At 42.6% G+C, this 11,131-nt stretch overlaps 1 protein-coding gene across 3 annotated transcripts in view; it reads right to left on the minus strand.

Moving 5' to 3' along the window:
* Positions 1-5,999: 5,999 nt before the first annotated feature.
* Positions 6,000-11,131, minus strand: part of LOC115367213 (chondroitin sulfate proteoglycan 5-like) — a 14,418-nt gene continuing 9,286 nt past the window's right edge. For all 3 annotated transcript variants that reach the window (XM_030062866.1, XM_030062865.1, XM_030062864.1), the window contains 2 exons: positions 8,945-9,109; positions 6,000-7,388 (listed from right to left, as the gene is read on the minus strand). In XM_030062866.1, the coding sequence (XP_029918726.1) occupies positions 6,705-7,388; positions 8,945-9,109 (849 nt within the window). In that variant the 3' untranslated portion in view covers positions 6,000-6,704. The remainder of the gene's footprint in view (positions 7,389-8,944; positions 9,110-11,131) is intronic.

The following is an 11,131-nucleotide window of genomic DNA, read 5'->3' on the forward strand; positions in this document are numbered from 1 at the left end:
TCATCTGGTAAGTAAGTGATGGTGCAGGGCTGGTGCTTTGCCTTCGTCGTACATTAAATCCCCTTACTACACACCTTGGAGTGGATCACCCTGCTTATAACATGGCTACTTGCCAACAATTAAAAAAGGGAGCCATATTCAATGAAAATTTAAAAAAAAAAAAAAATAAACTTCTGCCCTCACTGGTCATACAGGTCAGCTGTATGAATAGCTGATCTGGCTGTAATTCAATACTATTCAATGTTAATGTTATTCAAGCTGGGACACAGCATTGCAGACGTCATGGATTTGCCAGAATTTATCATACGCACATAGATTGATTGATTGATTGATTGATTGATTGACTGATTTACTTTTCCAATCCTCAAATGGGAGGTTTGCAGGGTACAAACAATAAAACAGACAGAACGGATCTCAAAAACGGAAATCAAACTCTGTTCATTCATGCAACCGACTAGCATTAGCTTTAGTGTTTGCTGTTAATGTGTCATTGTTGGCTCTAAGAATCCCCCAGTGATTTTAAAGAAGATGTGAACACTCAGGTCATCAAAACGATATTTTTGATATGGCATGAACACTGTCGGAGTTTCAGTTTGCTCATGTCATTATTGCTGACTTGAAACTTTATGGCCTTTATTTACAACAGTGATTAAACTGGAGCTAGGGCACGGCTGAGCGCACACCCCGGCTGGGCGCACACCCAGATCACAGTGTAAAAGTAACATGCTTTCAAAACATCAGCATGCGAAGCTGTACAAGAGTTTGTGCAGTTTGCAATGCGTCATGACTGCAAAGTAAATGTCAGTGGTTTTCAGCCGGAAACCCTCGCCACAAGAAGGCGACCGCAGGATACCAAGTGAAATCAATATGGAGTCGGGAGAGGGGGGGGTCGAGAGTAAGAAGTTACTGCAGGTGAGAAACAAAAAAAAGGAAAAGGGAGGAGAAAGACAAGAAGGGAGCAGAAGAGAGAAGATGTGTGTGTGTGTGTGTACCAGGTATTACTAATGTTCATTACTTTTAGGGTGAAACGGTAAGCTACTGGATTAGGTTAATGTTGGCAGGCAATGGTTAGGGTTAAGGTTAGGATAAGTCTCCAGGAAATGAATCTAAGTCAATGTAATGGAAACACGACTGTGTGTGTGTGTGTGTGTGTGTGTGTGTGTGTGTGTGAGAGAGAGAGAGAGAGAGAGAGAGAGAGAGAGACCTTTGACACTACAGAAGCAGGTTAATCTGTGACATATCCTGTGTTTCTGTCTGTTAACGCACAAGTCTTCCTCACGGACACACACACACACACACACACACACACACACTTGCACACATTCGCACATGCACAAAGTGATGACATTTCTCACTACTGAATAGAAAGCCATTCAGCCTGACTCACAGAGAGGAACCCACACAAAAGCATCAACACAAAGAGCTCTAGCCAAGGTCCAGCTGGATGGTGAAGAGAGGGAGAGAGAGGGGTCCTCATAATAATGTGAATGTGACCAGAGAGTATATTATTATATAAAGCACAGCACTGCACACTTGAGTCAAATATCTGGGCTTGACACACAGAGCAGCAGAGTCAATCTATCAAGGGTGAACAACAGGTTCTTGTGATCAGTGGCCGGCCTTGCACAGCGATGATACATACATACATACATATACATATGATGATGATGAACGTAGGTGTGAAAAATCTGATAGGATTTCTTGTGTAAATGCAAGTCGGCGCATTGTCTTGTTAGTTCCAGTGAGTATGCCACTAATTATAAAAATCTCCATCTGCTATGAAGGCATCCCAACAAAATCTCAGGAGAGCTGATATGTGTGTGAGTGTCTGTGTGTGTGCGTGTGTGTGTATGAGAGAGAGAGAGCGAGAGAGAGAGAATCACATCTGCTATGGGTCAGCAAAAAAACTTTAACAGCTTTGCTTAAAGAGGCAGTAACAAAGCTGCCAACAGGCAACACTCTTGCGCACACACACACACACACACACACACACACACACGCACACGCACACTCAGGAGACACCACAAACAAAACACATAATCCCACACAACACATGCACACATACACACATTTTAGTTGCACAGCAAGATATTAAATATTATTTTGCACAGCTACTGAGCATCGCACGACCCATCACCCATCACACACACACACACACACACACACACACACACACCTAAACACCCTACCACCTCTCATCCCCTCAGCACAGCATTAAATATGTGTGAAATCTGCAAAGATCATCTAATATCAACACGGTGTTAATATCATTCATCACAGCATCATATTGAATCAGCACACATTGCCTTAGTGGATTTGGTGGGAATACTAATGAGGATGCAGAGCAATGGTATCAAAGTGCCAGCGGGTCTAAACTGTATCTACAGTAACAGCACCTGCGAGACTGTGGGTGAACACTGCCCCTCAGTGGTGAATAGTGGAACTACACACACAAGTGGGGCAGACTGGAGGAAAGGTTGTGCAAGGGAACATCTCAGAGGAATTGCAAGTGGTGTTTTACCACAGCACACGCTTACCTTCGTATGGTGGTGGTTATGTTGATGCAAACATAATGTTTGATATCAGTCAGTTTGATGTCAGCCATGTGAAAAAATAAGGAATGAGATGAAATGATGTGAGGAAAGCTTTCAGCCTAATATGTCACAAAAAAAGATTTGTACTCCTTTTTTATGTAACCTTCAGGTATTCATTTGTTTGGGGGGTGACATCATGCAAATGTTTTACCTTTACACTATTTTTGTGGACTGTTGCACCATATGTGTTGTCAGGCACTGCCCATGTTTTGAATGTTTTATCCTAACATGCTGGGTCTGAGAGATTATTTTAAAGTGTTCTGTGTTCAGGTAGACTCTCTTTCTTTCCTTCCTCTAACTCTCATTCATGTGGCTCTGATCTGTGACAAATAACCTGTTAAAAGGGTAAAACCTAAATAGTGTGTTTGGCTCTGATCTTTCTTTGTGCCGACCGCATCCACCTTGCAGGCATATTTCTTGCATTGAGAAATCATGTCTTCATCTGCCTCCGGAGACAAACTGTTCAAAGAGGGTAAGACTAAGGATTTCAAAGACAACCCAATACTTTACTGTCCTTCTGGATTAGTAGAGACTGCAGCATGGCCTAGGGGAATGTTGACTGCGTGATGTGATTTAGAGAGGGTGTCAGAGCAGACAATAATCCTGTAGATACTAGGAACTTGAAACTCTGAGGCATTAGACTTTGTCTTGTCTCCCAGCTGCCAGGTATATAGTTTCTTCTGCAGTTTTACTTTGCAACAAACCTGTTGTCTTTGCCGCCTGGTTAACTTAGCCAAGAAATGCTACAGGATGGCCCAAGAAGAGAAAAATCTTTGCTTCATGGATTAAATTAACTGTACTGCCATTGAAAATATGCAATATCAGCCTTTGGGTCAAAGCTTTTGAGGCACAAGCTCAATTTTTAGGATGCTTTCATTTTCTATAGGTTGGTGTGTTGTTGCCTGAAAAGCTATGGATGCAGTGGGGCAATTTACTGGGAAACATGACCTGCAAGAAGGAAGTCAATATGGCAATGTATCCATGAGTTTATATGTGAGTTATAAGAAGTTGTCACATAAAACGTTGCTTGAAAGTTACACAATCAATAAGAATCTCAGTTCGGCAGCATACTTGGCAGCTAGGGGGTGTAGACAGTCATGCTCACAACAAAGACGTACAAGGTCAAACTAAAAGCTCAAAAATCGATTTGAGTAGTTAACTGCAAAAAATTACACTGAACACAGTTAAATACAGTGCTGTGATATAAGCAAAAACGCTGAGGCAGCTCATGCCCGCCCAAACTGTTGCCATTCTGTTCCAATGACTAATAAGCCACATCAAACACAATCACCTTTTGTTGCCGAAGTGTGCCAGCCAAAAATACAAAAAGTCCAAAACTGAGTCCATCTGTCCATGAGTGACACCCACTGTTGAAAAGTGCATGTGCGAAAATCCAAGTAGGCCTGCAGCTTGTCGCAACTGAATTTAGCTGATGCTAGCTAACTGGACACACAAGACGTAGGCCTATGTTGCAATTTCATCTACCATGCTCGATCTAGTGAAATTTTGTGCTGATGTACCCACACACAAAGATGCACATTAGGGACATTAAATAGCAGAGTAGAAATTGTTCAGTTTCAGTGACTAAAGCAGTAGTGGAGGTCCACCTTGCCTGGTCTTGTTATCATCAACATCTGAGTTGTGATTTCACTTGACTCAAATGCACCATATTGGTATTGAATGCACCACAAGAAGCAACTTATTTGTGGGTGCTGCTAAATTTATTCTACAGTGTCAAAGTTGTGCTTTCCACCATATGTTAGCGGTGAGTGACACTGAGAGGTACAGACCTGCTTTTCATGCTGCATCTGGGATGAGAAAGTGCTTTGCATCGAGAGACGGGCTCATCTCCGAGCTGCTGATGGATGAGCTGAGCCACTTCGGGTCACAGCTGTTGACCACCACAGAGCAGGTCACGGTGGGACAAATCTGTGAGATGGCCGAGTCCCTCAGAGAGGCAGATGTGCCTGCTGCCAGAGCTCAGGAGATTCAGTTGCTGAACACCAAAGAGGCACGTACGATAAATAATACAGCAGTATTATGAGAGAAAGTACAGGAGAAAGTCTCAACTAATGATGTATGTGAATTTTAGTATTTCAAAATTAAAAATGGATGTAAACCCAGCACCGATGCCCCACAAATGGACTCTACAGTTGTTTTGACCACACCAGTTCTGGCCTCCCCCACAGTTGAGGAAGACTTGGCCACATACTGGGTTTGCTGAGATGAGTCATTGCATGTCCTCATTTGGTTTTCAGATGTCAGTAAACCAAAAGATGAAGGAAGTCCAGTGTCTTATGAACAAGCTGCTCGGAGCAGTCCACTGCTGAAGAACACAGATGAGCTGAAATTAAATTTCCTCTCAGCTGAACAAATTCAGCCCTCCATATCAGGTTAGTGAATGTGTTGTAGCTGGCAGGGTTTATCTACATATGGTTTGTAATGTCACATAATGTTTCATTCAAACTGGGAGGGCACACGTAGACACAGACGTTCACTCTCTAAATGTATGACTTTCACATACACACACTAACATACAAACAAACACACACGTACACACACACATATATATGCATTCAAGCAAGTTAGTGGCAGAGTGGCTGGTAGAGATGACAGAATTTATAGTACAATTTCTCAGACCCAATGTGCGATTTGACACCAGTTCCTGTGAATTTGAAGAGAATACTTTTTTTTACATTAGCATTTTGAAAACATTTGCATCTGATGTACAAAGACACAGATGCTGTCTACCTAACACAGACCTACACATTAAAGAGGCGGTTTTAAATTTGGAATATTACTTGATTGGTTCAAATAAAAATTATCTAGATATATATAGACATAGGCTTCCAATAGTATAAGTGAAGCAGGAGGGTATACAAAATACTTACACATTCTATTGCCTGAATGCCTTCACGCTATAATGGGTGACTGTTTTATGAAAAGCAGGCCTCCATTCTCCAAGACATTTTGACCATACAAAAATATCACAAAAAAAGCAATAATGAGCAGCTTACATAATCTGTTAGTGTCATATTGAGTCCCACTCAAATCACTTGTCTCTGGTAGTGGAGTATTATTCAGCTAAGAATTTTAAACTGCTACGTAATTGTTTTTCATGCTGCAATACTTGTATTGACCACAAGATGGCAGCAGAGTCCCTCACATTTTATCACGGTGCAGTTGGTAAAATTAGTGGCAAATGCTCACTCTCTCTCTCTGTCTCTCTCTCTCTCTCTCATCTATCTGTTTCTCTCTATACTTACTCTATACTCTCTTAGCCTGCCTTTGTCTTTAAGGCTTTCTTTCCATTGTTTCTTTCTAGCTCTCTCTATCTTTTCACAGTCTCGAGAACAGAATACTGCACATTTCTTGTTGTATTATCTATTTATTGAGGATTAGAAACATGAAAAACATACCAGTAAGGCTGTGAAAATATGAATTAATTGTATAGTACACATATTGAATAGCAAAAGACTTATAAACCATTGATAAATCTAAGCCTATAGTATGAAACGTCTATGATACCTTTATGAATAACATCCTCAGCAGTTACTGACAATGGCACTGAGCTAGGCGAGTGTGTTTCCATGTGTTTGATTTTGTGCTTATGCAAGCAGTCACCTGAGCTTTGAGCAGTTACTAATGACACAAAGGAATGCATGTGCTGCATTAATGACTAGACAGGGATTTTGTGCATGTATTTTTGCGGCATCCAGGTTTGTGTAATTATGATTGTGGTGCAGATTGTCCTTGGTGGTTGTCCCATACAGTTGCAGTTTTGTGGTTCCGTGGGCAAAGACCAGATGTTGTGCATATCCTCCGGCAGAGACGTAGGGATGCAGTTTGGAACAAATGATAGACGAATGGATGGCTGTATAGTTGGATGATGGATAGGTGGACAAATCAATGTATAAGTGAATGACAGATCAATGAGTAATAAATAATTGATGGATGGGAAATTACCCTGACAGATGTAGGTTTATGGCTGGCTGGATAATCTATAAATGACTGACAAAAGCATTACAGCCATAATGGATACATAGTTGGACAGATGTATGTGTGTTTGCATGTATGGACACTGGGCTAGATGGCAGCCTGGGTGCTGCATTAGGAGAGTGGTGGCAGGGATCGGGTGCTGACTGGGCTGCACTTCACGCTGGAGGGCGATGGAGGCGGCTGGGTGAGGTGAGGGGAGGAGGGGGAGGGATGGATATGTCCGCCCTGGGACTCCCTCCCCACCCCCGGAGCCTGAGACCGACCCCTGGGCCTGCGCAGCTGAGGTGGTGTGGTGGTCGAAAAGGTGGGCTGATATTGGTACTGGGAGGCGGACTGGTGGGAAGCAGGGTGGCAGTTGGAGGAAGAGTAGGAACCAGGCGCAGAATGACGACTGGGTTGCGGGTGATGAACGGGCGAGGGGTCACGGCAAGGCGAGGAGTGTCTCCCAGACAAAGGTTTACGGCTACTGGGTTGGTGTTCCCGGACGTGTTTGGGTGATTTGGGCACTTTGGATATCTTGGGCGATTTAGGTGACTTGGGCACCTTGGATGTCTTAGGCGATTTAGGTGACTTAGGCAACTTGGGTGACTTGGGTGATTTGGGTGATTTGGGTATGGGATGGGAAGAAGAGTACGAGTTGGAGGTGTGAGTGTGAGGGGCTTGGCTGTGGGAGGTGGAGTCTCCATTGTTGGCGAGCTTGTAGAGGAAGACGTCATATTGAAGGGGTGGGCTGGTCTCTGAATGGAGCTTGGCCTCTTTGGGTAGAAGCAGCTCCAGGCCAATAGTGACTCCATCCTGATGTAGAAATATGGCAAGTAGAGAAGGATGCAATAATATAGAGACAGTCACAGAGGTAAAAATCATGGATAGGTATACATGGGAATAAAAAAAAAAATGATTAAGATACAAATGAATGGCTCAAGACATGCAGGAATGAATACATAATGTTGAAAGAAAATACTTTACAATGATAAAAATACTATCATTTATAATGTTATAATTAAGTAAGAATAGAAAATGGTGATGGGTGACAGATTTTAAAAAAGTGATAAATGTTGCTGGAGTTTAAAAGGGATGAAGATGGTTGAAAACAAAGTTCATGACAGCAACATCAACATAATGTCCAGTCATGGTCAGGGTGAGGAAACTCCAGAATATGTTGACAGGACTGTTGCCTTTCAACATTTTAGTGATAATATATGCATCATAGTACAATGTGTAACACTTGTGGTGGGTTCTGCTCTTGTTAAGAGAGCTGTCCATTGTGCTGAATGGGCAAATGCTGATGTCAGTGTGTGTGTGTGTGTGTGTGTATTGTGAGCATGCTCTGTGGCACAAAAGTAGTGTCGGCCGTGCAATCAGTTATTATTAGCATCAGAGCAATTGGGCAGTCGTTAGTTTCAAAGCAGACATGCATAGAGAGAGAGAAAGAGAAAGAGAGAGAGAGAGAGAGGAAGAGAGAGAGAGGGAGAGAGAGAGAGAGAGAGAGAGAGAGAGAGAGCGAGAGAGAGCAGAGGGGGAAAGTACAGCTCATAGCAACACACAGGGACAAGCTGGATAAAATTAAAAAGGTTTATTCCAACAACTCTGAACTATAATCCCGCATGTATACTCAAAAAAGTACAAAAAAACCTCAAGTACATCAAAATATTATAAATCACATTGAAAACCAAGACACAGCGTGTTATATATATATTTATATATATATTATATTCAAATATCAGTTCCAAGCAATACTTTGACCCCATGAAATCTAGACATACGGTATCCACTTATTAGCAATGTCAAACATCAATATTTCAGAAATACATCACTTAATCTTCACTTATTTCTTTTGTAAATATTATGTTTTCAGACAGTTTTCGTTGATAACACCAATGCATGCGGGCAGAGAGAGCGAGTAAGGCGGGGCAGACAGAGGTTAGGGGAGGGGTTTGGGGGGCAAAGACTACATGGGGGGGGGGGCAAGAGTTCATTGGCCAAAGACCAAGGCAGGGCATTGGTAGCGAGGAAAGTCAGTCATTAGTTGGTCCAAGCTGGTGATTTTAGTCCAGCGTAAGATAAAGAGGCGGGTAGAAGAAAAAGAGGAAGCAGCGGCGCCACAGTGTGGTCAGTGGTAGTATGGCAGCCTGGTGTAAAAATGGACTCTTGTGCTTCTCAAGTTACGCCCTAACATGTAGTGCACTAGTTGGACATTAGGCCTTATTAGACTTTGTAAATTAGTATGCACTTGGCATGGTGCAAAAGGACGTTATCTAAATATTTCTATTGTACATATTTTGGTCTGACTCTCTAGCACCACATGGTGATAGATTGTGGTATTACACCAAGTTGTTCTGGAGCGAGTTTACCTCGGTGTTTTCCTCTGTGTTGTTGGGGGTGAGGCCATGGTCAAGGTCAACAGAGGTTGGGCGGTTGTTCTCCTGTTTGGGCGAATGAGAGTTGCGAATGTTCATAGACTCCTCCTCCTTAGGAGGCGAGGACTTCACTGGGTCCTCCTGCTTCTGAGGCTCATCCTGCAGGGGGCATTAGGCATACTTTATAATATAAAAAACACACACGCACACAGATCTGCACATCCACTATATTGACCTAAATGTGCATGCATATGTTTGTGTATGTGAATGTGTGTGTGTGCATATATGTGTGTGTATGTACATATGAATGTGTCATTGCATTTGTCCATGTGTCCATGCAGGCTAAATGTTTTCCCAAACTGATTTGTCATCATCTGATATTCAAACTGTTCTCTCAGACCTTTATATAATCAGCCAATCAAACCTCAGCATTCTTTGGAAGTGACCAATGGGACCTCTGACATTCAAACTCTGAACAGCACACCAGGCACCAGCCGGGGCTTTTTAGCCTCTAACACTGACATTTACCGCATCCTGGGCACAGAAACTCATCCATAACCACTGCTGAGTGACTTTACTGACCCTGTGAAATGCCAGCACTGTGCCAGTAGGAGTAGCTTATATTAAATAAGCAAGTCAGACCCTGTTCACTTCATTTAATCCTGACAAACATGAACAGGCAGATGATTTAGAACGGTTAAGGGTAATGAACTCTAGGCATTTAATGTATTATCCTGATAGCAGACTCCATATATTCAGCGACTGCATCACAGTGCATGTGCGTCTGCGCACGTGTCTAACGGTATCTGTGAGGGAGCCACTGCTGCCAGTGTATGACCATGCAGCTGACGTGTTGTCTGTGTGCATTCGCATGTGCTTGTCACTTTTTAAATGTGCCAGCCATTCATTGATCAGCTTGTCACAGACATCTGAAGGTCAGAGGGACAGCAAGCCGGAAGTAGGGCACCATCGATCAGTCACACTACACAAACTATTGTGGGTCACCGCTAGCTTTCCCCTTTCCACACCACTGACACTCACAGACACATCCAAGCTTAAACTCACAACATAATAGCACTCGGAGAGCCTCTTGCCTCCTTAATTTGATGAATTCCCTGATCAAACAGGTTGTTGGGGGTGGGGCTCAACACAGAGAAGTGTCTTTATAAGTATAAATGATCAGTTAGGGAAAGAAAGGCAGTTTGTGGCATCACTGTTCAAAAATGTGATGTTTTCACAGGTCAAAAAAAAGGTGTTTGTTCACACCTACTGCTTCAGCGTGACATTGCCACTGAAGATATAGACACTTTTATCCAGGATTTAAAAGTAATGCAATTTGCTATAAAAGCACACAAAAAGTCTTTGACATTTATTGTTGCATAGGAAAAAGTAACTCTTCATTTGACTTTAAACATTCATTGGAGCACCGTGCCGTTGTTCGTTCAGTTTCCATTCACGTGTGCCTCCATCAACAAGATTTGCCACTGCTTAGACATATTAATAAGATAGGATTTTGATACAATATTCACATCAGTAACCCAATATGCTAGTTTAATTAATGGATATCCACACAAAGCCATGTGTGCGCACACAAGCTTATACACAGACAAACGCTCAGATGTAAATGAGAGCACAGATCAACATACACATATTTACAGACATACACACACACACACACACACACACACACACACACATGCCAGAATGTAACTTTCCCAGAAGCAACACTAACATGCACACACCTTGGAAAAAAAATTAAGGACAAGGGGAGAAACCTAAATAGCCATTTGAACTTTATGGGCCCAAGAGCAAGGCAAGAAACTGAGCCCAAATGGAGGCTTTGTATCTTCACAGAGTTCCTTAGGAGGTTGCAGAGGAAACATGTGAGAGGCAGGATATGCGGGTTGCATAGGAGCTTGCTAGTTGCCCATACACTGCAGTCTAGTTACAGTGTATGGTTGCAGAAGGCCAGTCAACAATTAGATAGCTTTTAGGAGGTAATTTATCATTTAACTTAGAGTGCAACTGGAACACACTTGCGTGATTTAGATCCAAGATGGGGTTTAGTTGCGGGAACAGCTTGTGGAATTCAGGTTTGTAGCAAATGGAGAGCCAAAATCTGACTTCTACCAGTTGCACAGTGGGTATGGTCAAAGCAAAGCCAGGTGGGGAAACTGCTGT

Source organism: Myripristis murdjan, chromosome 11, assembly GCF_902150065.1.
Source record: "Myripristis murdjan chromosome 11, fMyrMur1.1, whole genome shotgun sequence".
In the NCBI taxonomy this organism is placed as follows: domain Eukaryota; kingdom Metazoa; phylum Chordata; class Actinopteri; order Holocentriformes; family Holocentridae; genus Myripristis; species Myripristis murdjan.